The sequence below is a fragment of the Paramormyrops kingsleyae genome, chromosome 8, assembly GCF_048594095.1.
Source record: "Paramormyrops kingsleyae isolate MSU_618 chromosome 8, PKINGS_0.4, whole genome shotgun sequence".
Taxonomy (NCBI): domain Eukaryota; kingdom Metazoa; phylum Chordata; class Actinopteri; order Osteoglossiformes; family Mormyridae; genus Paramormyrops; species Paramormyrops kingsleyae.
In genome coordinates, this window is record NC_132804.1 from 8,743,571 (window position 1) to 8,756,762 (window position 13,192).

At 42.0% G+C, this 13,192-nt stretch overlaps 1 protein-coding gene across 3 annotated transcripts in view; it reads left to right on the top strand.

Moving 5' to 3' along the window:
• phc2b (polyhomeotic homolog 2b (Drosophila)) overlaps nucleotides 1-13,192 on the top strand; it is a 45,873-nt gene that overhangs the window by 11,836 nt on the left and 20,845 nt on the right. For 2 of the 3 annotated variants that reach the window (XM_023827518.2, XM_023827519.2), the window contains exons 2-4: nucleotides 5,265-5,507; nucleotides 11,246-11,404; nucleotides 13,114-13,191. In XM_023827518.2, coding sequence (XP_023683286.2) covers nucleotides 5,334-5,507; nucleotides 11,246-11,404; nucleotides 13,114-13,191 — 411 coding nt within the window. In that variant the 5' untranslated portion in view covers nucleotides 5,265-5,333. Of the gene's footprint in view, nucleotides 1-5,264; nucleotides 5,508-9,620; nucleotides 9,963-11,245; nucleotides 11,405-13,113; nucleotide 13,192 lie in introns of those variants that run through there. The other variant, XM_023827520.2, reaches the window with a different exon arrangement.

Below are 13,192 nucleotides of genomic sequence, written 5' to 3' on the forward strand. Positions count from 1 at the left end.
AAGCTATAAAAAGCAAGATGGGGAAAGACTTACCTGTGATGGTCTGCATCAAATACTGACACTTTTGTGGGGAAAAATGCAGACAGGACAGTTTTTCTCTATGGAAGTAGCTGTGCCATTGACACCATCGGTAAGCTGGACTGGAAGGAATGCTCTCGTTAATGACTTCCTGTTCGCTCCTTCTCAGCACAGAGACCTACTCCTCTTTAAAGCCTGGTCCTGTCTCTGCTAGTTTTCGTTATTCTTTGCGGGAGCGAGTTGCTATAACTGGAAACAGGTTTTCTTGTCTCCTTTTTGCTGAACACGCATCCATTTTTAAGCATGTAGCCCTTTCTCAGAGGTGGAAATTTCAGATCCAGAAAGTATAAATCCAGACCAAGGTTTTGTTTCAACCAACCGGTTCAGTACTTTGTGACTGTGACTCTTTATACTCACCTGGTTGATTGAATAAAAATTTTGGCCTGGATTTTTACTTTCTGGATCTGAAATTTCCACCTTAGCCCTTTCTAAATACCCTAACCCCGCCTCCCATCCTTCAGCCCCCTCCCACTGGCTTAACTCAGCTTCTGCTCACTGAGGAATGATCCAGGCTTCCGGAGAGACTGCTCATTGGCTGCATCAGACCCTTCTTTTCGGTAATGGGCGGAGCCATTGTATTCCCTGGGGAGATTATTCAGGGGTTATCTGTCATCTGGGATTAAAATATGTCTTTTTAATACAAAATTGTACTTTATAATTTGCATTGTATAAAAAATACATTTCTTTCAGTATTTTTGTGTTTTGAAAATATAAGAAATACTTTGCCCATAATGTATGCGTGATGATGACATGTATGCAAAACATTTCTGCAAAAACAAGGAAGAAATTTAGTTTTTCCATACATTTTGATGAATGGTCATTAGAGCCAATAGTTGATTTGTGTTGAACCAAAAGACTCACAAGTTCCATTCAAGCCTATTTGTGTTTAAAGTTTTTTTCATATTCTTGAGTAAAGCCCTTAAATTTTGTTTGTCATTTTTCATTTATAACTTTGTTGTTTTGAGTTATTTGCATCTGTCGTAAATAAATTACAAAAAAAGCCTCTTTCTGAATCTGTTATTATTACTTTACCATTAGAATGACGTACCATTATCTGAGTGTCACATGAGAAGTTGGGATATATTTAAGACACTTCAGGATATTTGATCTTTTGTTGGTTTCACATTTGTATTGTGTCTCATTAAACAGTAAAAAAAACTCATACTTGGCTATTTAAGTCAGTGTGCTTGTGAAAGCTGGTATAGAACAGACGTATGTGAAATGTATTTTTGTATTTTTAAAATACAAAATACTGTAGTTTATATAGATACAAAATGGGTATTTTGTATTTTGTGTCAAAATGCTTTTTGATGCATTATTAACAAGATACCAGGCCGTTGCCTGCAACATCACCCAAAAAGGTCTTTTTAGTGTTTTTCCAGATTGTCACAAGCACATTTTCAGACATCACAGCATTCAAGCACAGGGACAGACATTAAGCATATCTTAAAAATGTTGCCAAACATGTGAAATGTGTTAAGTGTTTTATCAGTACTCTGTAAGCAGTTGCTGACCAAAATCAGATAAACGTTATGATTTTGGTTAACCTGGTTGTGTGACTCTGTTAGGTGAAATTGCTGCTCTGTGGTGGCCTGCCAGAGCATTGAATGTTTCTCAAAGCACCATTACGTCATGGAAATATTACTATCATTTTATCCCAAAATATTATTCTGCAATTTAGAATTGGGTTAAATACAGGGCAAACAATTTGCTATTGCCTGTTGAATGCAGTACTTTTGTGCATCTCGCAAAATTATTCTCACTAAGCAAAAAGCTGTTTATGTTTGTATGAAGGCCTTAATATTTGAATGTTGAATGTGATCTTTATGATTGGCCTCGTGAGTCTGCTGTCTGGGACACGCTCCAGGCTCACTGGACCTACATTTACGTTTCAAAGATAGGTGGATGGATGATGGATGGAGGAATGTTTTCTTTGGAGAACATCTGTGTAAGATCTGAGACCAAATCGTCTTATAAACACTTGAGATGCAAATCTGTCATAGGCCAGATATTGACTGTATTGATATTTTATGTAAATATATATTAATTTATTCCTGTCTGGAATGAGTTATGCTGCAAGAAATTGAATTTGGTTGCACTGGTTAAGTATCCACAGAAGGCAGGTCGGATTTGTTTAGAAATGGCCCGATCTATTCTGCACAGATCAAAGGGGATGAGATGGAAACATTCTAGTCTTTTTCTTAAGGAACACGTGTGATACTGATTGGATCTGATTGGTCCCTGGAGCCTACTTGTTTTCTAACTACTTACTCCCAAAAATATCAGGAAAGAAGCTGGTTTGATGCACGCTAATAGGAAATCATCTGCCCCAGAGAGAGCTTCAGAATACAAGCCAATTCTGAAAGGCTTCATTAGCAGACTGGCAAAGCTTCATCTCTGGAGCCAACTAAAGTGTGACATCCTGCCTGCTATAAAAATCCAGCTACAGCTTCAGCATTGGTGAGACCAGTAATCCCTAAGGGATTAGTATGAGTCTAAGGTGGAAATTCCAGGTCCAGAAAGTAAAAATCCAGGCCAAGATTTATTTTCAACCAACCAGTTCAGTATAAAGAGTCACAGTCACAAAGTACTCAACTGGTTGGTTGAAACAAAACCTTGGTCAGGATTTTTACTTTCTGGACCTGGAATTTCCACCTCTGGTGTGAGGTCAGTGACCTGCAGTCACTGTGTGTTGGACAGTCAGGTAGCTGGGCTTGTAGCTTAACCTCACGTACCATTAGTGTAACGTGCCATATGACCTTAGGTGACCTTAGCCTCATCAATCAAGGGCCTGTGCTTAGCTTCCAGGCCCAGTGAGAAACCCTCCTCTCTTTATGGGAGACTGGGCAGGTTTGCCATACAAATAAATATAACACAATGATTATAATTTCACAAGGCAGTACAACACATGTTCATGTTACTGCAAGGCAAATTTAGATAAAATTTTTATTATATATCATTATAGAGAGGTATTTTACTAAAAGTTATTCAGCTGCTTTTCTTCTTACTTTCTTCCATGAGCTGATCAAGAGTAATGTAGGTGTTGGGGGGGGGGGGGTGTTACAATTTGCCATGACAGTGATGTCACCCTTTGGCAAAGAGATAGGATCTTGATTGGTTTTTCATGTTCAGAATTATGTTTACCTGAGGGATTTAAACAAATCTCTTCTCCCAGGCTGTGCATGTTGTGATTTTTGAAGAATATGTGTTGAACATAAGTGTCAGGGGAAAAAAAAAAAAGTAGCGTACTCCAGAAGTAATTCGACTAATGTTATTTTTGGACGCCATCTTTTCAAACATAGTTGGCCCCAAGCGTATAACAAAGTCTGAGCATTAACAGCATCTTAAGATAGACAATGCAGCAGTTATAGTCAAATAATAAAAAAAACAACTGATCAAATATAAGGTGGATAAAAGCCAGAAGGAAAGATGGTGGGAGGGGGCAGCTAGGAATAAGAGTGTTAGTGTTGTTTAGTTAGTGTTAGTGTTAATGTTAGTGTTAGTGTTCATGTTAGTGTTAGTGTTAATGTTAGTGTTAGTGTTCATGTTAGTGTTAGGGTTAATGTTAGTGTTAGTGTTAATGTTAGTGTTAGGGTTAGTGTTTGGGTAGGCTTGCCTGTGGACACAGCAGAGTTGTTTTTTTTAGGGCACGGCAATGGCAATCCTACCGGGTGTTCAGTCCATTGCAGGTAATGGAGTCAGGTCACGGTCACAGAACCTGAATACCCATTTGGTCGGGGTGATCCAGGACTTTTTTTTATACCTGTTTGAACGATTGCTTCAGTCTACACATCTTCCAGCTTTGCGCAGCACTCACTCACTCAACAGCTACGGTATGCGCTGGTAGCCTTGGCGAAGTGCGCATGCAGGAACATGACCCAGGGGGTGGGGACACCAGCTGAATTGTGCCATGGGGGACACGGGTGACTCAGATCCTTCCTCTGCCAAAGACTGAGGACGTCTCCGGTGCTAATGAAAGATGAGAGTCACTTGCACATAATGGCCGTCATGTGTAGGGTACAGCGGTGGGTGGGTCCTCTGAACGCAGGTAAACCAGTCTTGGGTTTCCTGACAGCCAGTTTCTTCGTAACCTGAGTTTGGCTTCTTATGATTAGTAGGCAGGCTCGAGAAACAGGATAGTAATTCAGGGAGGGCTGTTTATAAATGTGTGGTGTTCTGTGTAGAGAAAACGCTAACAGCAAGAGCTGTGTTCCGGGAAAACCCAGAGAATTGTGGGATCTATAGTCACCAACATTAGGGTTAAAACTTCTGTAGAAAAATATTACACTACCCAGTTGAGCACATCTGTTGACCATGACCAACTCTTATTTGATGTTGAGTGAATTGCATATTTGGTGTGTTAATGTTAGTGTCAGGTAACAGCATTGTTTTTTGATCATATTATTGGGAGAATAATTGGCATAATATGTTAAAATTCTAAAAAGTCACTGCGTTCCAATTGAATAATCTTCTCATGTTCCAGTTGGTTCTCTCACCTGATACAAAGGTCTTCTCAGGTGACTTGGTGACTCCATATTGCCTCTGCCCTATGACACTATTTGTGTGTGTGTCTGTGTGTGTGTGTGTGTATTATGTATATATATTATGTTGTGGGGACCACCTGTCCACAAAATTTGATAAAAACTTGTTATTTTGACATTGTGTATTGCATTTTTTTGGTCCCTACAACGGGAAACTCAATTTTATAAAAATCTGTCACGACAATCAAAAAACTAAAAACGCCAAAATATACAATAAAATACAATAGGGTCCTTCAAATCCTTGTTGAGTGTGCTATTTTATTAAATTGACCTTTCAGTAAATATTTGTTTCTGAACAATTTACAGTCTTTGCACATTGCAATGTGCAATCTTACGATACTGAACCTGGTGTCCGTGACATACCTATTTTCCAGTTGGCTGAAAGGAAAAACCAGTGTCAGTAAGAAACTGGGAAACAACATTAATTCAGAGTTTTGGAGATGCCTGTCTGTGGACACCTTCAGCGCAAACAGACATTCTCCCAATATAAGCATTTGGTTTAAATGACAATGACTACGTTTCATTTTGGTGTCACAACATTTTCATTAATAGAGCTATTTGTTTGCAAAAATGCTTTGTTTTGATGAAATTGTGTAAGATGGCATTTTGCAAAGTGCTGACTCGCCACTCTTCTCTCTCCGCCAGGTTGAGGAGAGCTTGTCAAGAGGTTGTCTCGTGCCTCCCGAGGAAGGGGGGGGGGCAAACCAGGCCATCATGGAGAATGAACAGGGACCCCCAGCCTCCAGCGCCAGCAGCAGCACAGGAACCACTAGCGCCACCACCAGTACCCCCAGTGCCACCACCAGTACCACCAGTACAAGTGCTGGGAGGCAGGCTGTGCCTCAAATCTCCGTCTACAGCGGCATCCCAGACAGACAGACAGTCCAGGTATGAACACCAAGAAGAGAAAAAAACTCTCAGTCAAAGGTTCCATACTGAACACAGCTTAAGCAAAGGCTCAGGAGTGAAAAACAGCATGTTCAGTACTGTATACTAAACACAGGCTGAGATATACATTCAGCAAAACAATGCATGTTCAGGAGTAAAATCACCAGGCTCAGACAGCACATGTGGATGCAAAACCAGGACCGCTGGCACACAGCCTTGATAAGTAAAACCAACAGAAACTTGAAATTAATTCAGCATTTTTAGTGTGCAGACATTGATAGAAACATCTTAAAGACTTAAAGACAGCACACAACAGCCATGTAGACTGAGATAGCCAGGCTCAAGCACCACATCTTCAGAAGAACCAGGAGTCTTCTGCAAAAAGCCGTGAACTCCAATGCCTGGATCAGTGAATACATCCGGGTCCTGGGCTGGACTGGCTATCCGGGGTACCCAGTATTTTCCCAGTGGGCTCTCTGAGACCCCCCCAGTCAACAACGTTTTGTTGTGGGAACCCCCCTACCTCAGCAAAAGACCAGAGCGGATTTTTAATCACAATCCAACCCGGTCCAAGTTACAGATATATTAATTATCACTGCCATGAAGCTTAAGATGGTTACGCACATGAAGCATGTGCTTCCAGGGAATGATTTTCCTGTACAGCATTTGCTTTCAGTTTTCCGGTTATATAACCTAATGCACCAAAATACTCCTCTGCCCCCCCCCCCCCAGCTCTGGCAATTCAGGTTACCTGAAACTAGCACTTCACTCACACAGAATCACGAGAGCACTCTGACCTCACACAATCATGCCAGACACTTGTCACATACACAAACATACACTGTGTGTGTAATGAAATGCTTTTTCCACCCACTCCATGGATTTGCGCACAAAACAATTTCCTTTGGGAAAATAAAAGTTTTCTGATTCTGACAAATGAAAGGCCTAATAGAAAAATGACATAAAAATAAATCAAATTAAAATAAAAAATAAATAAGATTAAACAATAAAATAAAATATTAAGCCGTAATATAAATTTCTGTATTTATATAAGGCAGTATAAGTCAGAAGGATGTGAAAAGAGAAATAGCTGAAAGAGCATGGTGACTGTATGGAGCTGTTCAGAGTCCTCATTTCGCGTACGGACGACCCGAGTCAAGTCAGGTCACTTCATTGTCATTTGACAAACAGCTGCGCCCTGCGATGGGCTGGCACCCTGTCCTGGGGGGTTCCCGGCCTTGCGCCCGCAGCCTCCATAGGCTCGAGAACCCCCACAACCCAGAATAGGACAAGCAGGTACAGAAAATGGATTAATGGACAAACCGCTACATTCTGCGGAAAATCGGACAGATTCACACAGAATCTGACAAACTGATAGCCGAACAATAAATACTGGATTTAAAAAATGATACAATAATAAAAGAAAACATTTGATGCAGAACAAGGCCTGTAGCAAGTAGACAGTGCAAGATAACATTATAGTGCAAATATGCAGGTGGAGACCGTTTCCATCAGCGTTCGTGAGGTAGGTGAGAGCTGAGAAGGCTGTGGTAGGACCTCCCTGACCACAGCAGAGAGAACAGGCCGTTGTTGGGGTGGATTGGATCTTTCATTATCTTCTTTATTTGCCTCTGCACCATCTTCTGTAGGTGTGCTGCAGGTGGGGAGCACACAGCCAATGGTTCAGCTGAACACAGCACCCTGCACAGGGCAGTGTCGTCCTTCTTCTGCAGCTACTAAACCAGGTGGTTTGGGCAGTGTTTCTCAACAGTGCAGGTGTAGGATGGACTTAAGTATCTCTGAACTGACAGCCCCTTTGATTGTGAGGGGGCTGTACGGCCTCAACTGTCTCCTCCTCAAATCCACAATCAGCTCTTTTGTCTTGCTGATTTTAAGGAGCATATTGTTTTCTTAACTTCAGCTTACCGAGTTCTCAACGTCCTTCTGGTAGGTTCTCCCACCATTGTTGAAGACCACACTTACCACAACAACAAACTTAACAATGTTACTGGTGTTAAATGTGGCCGCACAATCATACATGTATGGGGAATCCAGCAGGGGGGCGGGGGGGGGGGGGTTCCGAACTCAACCTTGGGGAGTTTCTGTCTTAAGACTGAGGCGTTATGAAGTGCAGTCGTCCACTCACACAACCTGGGGTCTGCCCATCAGAAAATGTGGTTACATAGGATGACGTTCGGCTTCAAGTCCTTCAGCTCACCGATGACCTTGATGAGGATCAGGAGCATGACTCAGGGGCCCAACACTGGGCAGGGGGGCTTGAATAAGTAAAATTAGTGTTTAATTTGTTCCTGATCCTGCCGGAACGTGTTCGGGGACCTTTCTGTTTTTGGCTGTCTATGTTCTGGCACCAATTTTCATGCAATTTCAAGTATTATTAATTAATTGTGAATTAATTAGATTACAATTATTCTTAAAATACACAGCATGTTTTCGGCACCACGTCTTCCAGGACCGGCACCCGTCTCGTTACCCCTCCGCTCACATATGCCCTTCCAGGACCTTCTGATTTCCAAATTAAACACTGCATAAAATTATACATGCAATTGGGCAGGGGGGGCTGAAGTGGCATTTTGTCAGTAGGCCTAGAATTTCTAGGTACACCCCTGGCAAGGATTATTGTGTTACTGTTATTGTGTTACTTATTGTGTGACTGATACTAGAACACTATTCTCCCAGTTTTCAAAAATTCTCTCCAGTAATTGTTCAAGGAGATACATAAAAAAAACAGTAACTCCGGTATCAATTGGCTTCATGGACCAACTTTACTTCTTACTTGACCACTTGGGAAATAATCTCCTGCCACCTGGTGGTCAGATTTACAATGACGATAACCTCCAATAACCTAAGGGAATCGGTCACTTGTTTCCACCGTTAACTTACATCCATTTGTTTAACCTTCCCATTTGTTTTTTCAGTATATCTTAATCATTAACATTATTGGCGTGCAGAAACAGTACTCTACGGAATATCGTTATAATAGGAGTCGATTGAACAAGCGGTCAGAAGATGGATAATTATTAAACACTTCGAGCGTTTAAACATTTTGTTAGGATTTTGAAAGTCGGGTATATCTCAGCAGTCTGAAAGCTTGGTATTTCTGCTAGTTGAACCACTTGAACGTAATGTAGTTTATTGAAAAGATGATGGAATTCTCAGTAATACGTGCTATTGCTGCCCTCTACTGGCATGATTCGGTTATTTGATTTATTTTGTTTGGCGCATTGCACGAAGTATTTCAAACTTAAACATACAACCCTGTTTAGACCTATACATTTAACACGTGCATTTAGCAGTTTTGTTACCTAAATTAAAAAATACAAGCAATGCAAAAACGACCCTAAAATGGGTTGATGTAATATAGATCAATAAAAAAATATGAAGTCTGTGGTACAGATCAAGAAGTAATTAATAAAGGTCGGAAGAATGGGCTTGTCTGGGGGTAAAGTGGGTTTTAGCCCCGCTGAGGGCAAACGTAATTCATCACGCTCGTCGTCTTGTAAGTTGTCGTCCAATATTGATGACCAGCGATCGGTAGTCATGGCAGCTGAGCTTTTGCGCTCCGTCTGCAGTTAATGTCTCTTGACCCATATTGACCCCGCCTCCAAAAAAAATCTACGGTAAGGCGATACTTTGCAATGTAGAGTAACTTTGTGAATGCGTGTCGACAAAAAATAACATCTTTTCTATACTGTCGTTTGTTATCATTCAGCTTTTCTGTGTTGGTCTAGCTGTGATTATTTCGTAAAGGTTCGATTGATAGCGAACGCACGCGTCTGTGTGTAAACTGCTGTAAAATCCACTAATTTCTTAAATATTTTGGTAACATTTGTGTCTAATACTTTTTTTGACTAATCGGCCAACGAGTTTCATATTATTTTAATTAGAAACGTCAGCGATGATACCATACAGTCATCCTGTGCAGAGGACGGTACACCTTTGGATATAAGTCGGATGCAGCGTCTCCTAGGCAACTGAACCTCGGACACAGACAGCAGGTCACCTCCCATTTTGCGCCGTTGCCTGGCAACCGCAAAGAGGCTGCCAGTCAGTTTGGACCAAAAAAAAAAAATCCTCAGTCCAATAACAAAAAAAGAAAATGAGGGGGTGGTCCTGGGGATGAATGGAACCGTCACTGGCCGACGGGGAAAAAAGGCTCCGGCGATTCCAAAGTATCATCCCGCATCCAAAAATCAGAAACAGACATTTTTCACTAATCTATAGAGGCACTTTATTTATGCACACTCCAGAGTCTATTTAAAGCCAACCAAGACAACGCCTTCTGGATGCAATGCTTTTTTGCAAATTCCTGGGTACGGAAAACAGTATCGTTATCCGTTCTTCAGGTCTCTGTAGAGCTGAATTTCATATTCAAAAACTTTTTCCTGATACTTCGTACATTCGCGAAGCTGTTCTCAGATTGAAGGACAAGTTCTGGTATGTGACCTATTATATTCTTACGTCTTTCTTTGAGGATCTCTGTACATATAAATTAGTATGACACTGCTGCGTTTTTTTAGATGAAGGGGAAATAAAAGGGGAAATCATCATTTTGTTCGAATAATAATGCATGTTACTAAATGATAATTATACTCTGTTTAAAGCCGTTATAGCTAAATGTGCGTTTTAATACAGATTACATAAGTTAAATCCATCCGTTGTAGGCTATATACCCACTTCGTTGTTAGCAATTAGAACGCTGATACTGTACAAGTTGATATGTTTTCATCTCTGTCATTTTGTTCTTGGGGGGGGGGGGTCTCTTAATCCAGCTCATGCAAGGTCACTCTTTCTGCAGATTTTAAGTATTTAGTTAATGGAATTGATTTACCAATGACCTCCTTGCAACCAGCACTCTGCTAGTTGAGCTGCTGTGGTCTGCCCAGTCTGTTTTTATCATAAGTGTAATCTAGCTCTGGAAATGTGGAAAAACACTGCTCAGTGCATCTGAGAACACACTAAACCCTATTCCTCCTGCTATTTCTGAAGTATCTTTTTTTACACATTAGACACAGGTTCCACCTCTGCTACATGCCAGATAAAGGTATTTACTTTCTATATCCCAGCCAGAGGTGTCATCCCTGCTCAGTTATGAGATCTACATTCATTCAGCAGATGCTTGTACCTAAAGCAATATACAGTCCCTGGAGGATAAGAGAATCACTCGAGGGGCCAGTGGTGAAACGACTCTGCTCTCCAAGGGATTTGAACCAACAGCCATCTTAATCTGCTGAGCCACACACAACCTTAAACAGAAGTGGCCTCCTCTTATATATTATACGGCATCCTGTTCCTACGCAGTACGCTCACAAATTACCTTCGCATGCTAGACACAGGTATTTTCTCTGCAGCATGCTAACCCTGTTAGGATTTCTGTTACATGCCATGTCCACCTGCTCTCTAGCTACATTATAGATGTTCTCTCTGCCAGCAGCATCTCTAACTGTTGACAAGATCAGGCGCTAAGTCAAGTTAACCTGGGGCTTGGCTTATTTTTTTTAAGGAAGGTTAGCATCGGGGCTAAATTCTCGACGCTATGCTTAAAAATACTCGACGCTAAGCTTAAAATACTTGTGGCTAGGCTTAAAATACTCGGGGCTATAGCCTAACGACACCCATGCTCTTCATATCGTTTCAGGTTTCCTCTTCTCTACTTCGCACACGGCGGTGATCTCCCTGATGATGCTCGGCAAATGTATTTCATGTTCTATCCCTCCCAGGTCATCCAGCAGGCCCTGCACCGGCAGCCCAGCACAGCTGCGCAGTACCTGCAGCAGATGTACGCAGCCCAGCAACAGCACCTCATGCTGCAGACCGCCGCCCTGCAGCAGCAGCAGCTGAGCAGTGCGCAGTTGCAGAGCCTGGCAGCTGTGCAGCAGGTATAACAGACGCAGCCACTTTGCATGCAGACACAGCGGGTAATTAGAGGCACCCTTTGGGTGACGGGTTATGACACTAATATGACAGGTGCAAACAAAACATGTTTTCGTGGCAGAAGCATGACTGGGAGAGTTCAGAAACCATTACTTCACATGCAAACTTATTTTCCTTGTATGATTTGCTGTTTAGTAGAAAAGCAAAGAATGCTTTTGAGATATGCAAAAAAAAACACGCCACTTTATTTCACAGCACAGCGCTTCAGGGTAACAAGTTGTAAAGCAGCATGACACGTTCCTTGCATCAAGGTGCATGTAAAACAGAATTGTTACTAATTTGGGCTTTTTAGTACTTGTAAGACTCGTTCAGGGTAACATTTAGCCTGTGCTCATGGGATACAGACATTTCTTTCTCTCTATGAAAAGGGAATGTCTCTCTTATCCATGTTACTCTCACTTTCATACACCCATTTGCATGTCTTGAATTAAAATGAAGTGCGCAGTGGGACGGATCATAAATGTCACTGCTGGGGAGCATCTCAGCCATCATACGATAAAGGAGCTCATTCTGTGCCAGCCTCCAATGAAACGTAGGAGGACACATTTTTGGGAGTTTCTGGGAGCCTCCCATACTTCTCACTTCTTTATAACAAAGCCTTCAGATTGCTGTTCACTCTGCTGATCTATCATTGCCCATTTGAAACATTCCATTAGTGTTTACTTCTACTTTGGGCATCAATGTTGTTAATGTGTCAATAATGTGTGAATATTGTTGGTGAGACCATAAAGCCCCACTTGACTTGATTCGACTCGACTCGACTCGACTCGACTTGATGGGATCTCATCCATTGCAGTATGAGTTGTTTGACTGAGTCAACGTGCCTCAACTTAGCAGAGGGGTAGGCAACACTGTTCCTGGAGTGCAGTATCCTGCAAGTTTCCTATCCTCCCTGATGGGTTACTATCTGCCTGAGATCAGGTGTGGTCCATCAGGTAGGATGGAAAACCTGCTGGATCAGGGTTACTTACCCCTGATTTAGTATGTTCCAGCTTTGAAATGTAATGAGGTAATTTAGAAGAAAATACGACAACAGAGAGATCAATCTCATCAGACAAATCCAGACTGAACTAAGTAAAATTTGACCAAAGAGAACCTGAGAAAACAGCAGGTCTGATATTTCAGTCAGTCTGTAAATCTATATATTTCATATATGTCTTTCAACTATGAATTGATTCTAAAGGTGATGATACGCAGGGCAACTTTTCAAGCAATGTTGCCGGGCAACTGCGAGCCAGGGCAGCTCAGACAAAGGGCAACTCATCTGGATCTGGATGATTGCGAAAAGTTTCCCACAGCTGAGCAAAGTTTCTCTAATTGAATTTTGTTGCCTAATATCAATGGGAAAGTGCCTGAGCGACATTGTTCAAAAAGTTGCCCCGCGTATCATCACCCGTAGTGTGTTTGAATGTGCTTTATGCAATAAAGAATCCAAACAAGAAATAGTCAACATTGAGGTACAGTCCAGTGGTGGGGTTTCCTGAGCCCCTGAAGCAAGTTGAGTGGGTGGGAGGGGGCATGGGGAGTGTGCTTACATGCTGGAGTTCTAAACTGGCCCTGCATTGTCTGTGATTAATGCCTGGTGTCCATGTGCATGTTCCCCCTTCGAACCCGGACCCCCGGATCTTGCCTCCCCTCTGTCTTTCCCCTACAGGCCACCATAGCTGCGGGGAGACAGGGGTCCAACCAGAATGGCACCACATCCCAGCATGCGGGGTCCACTCAGACCACCG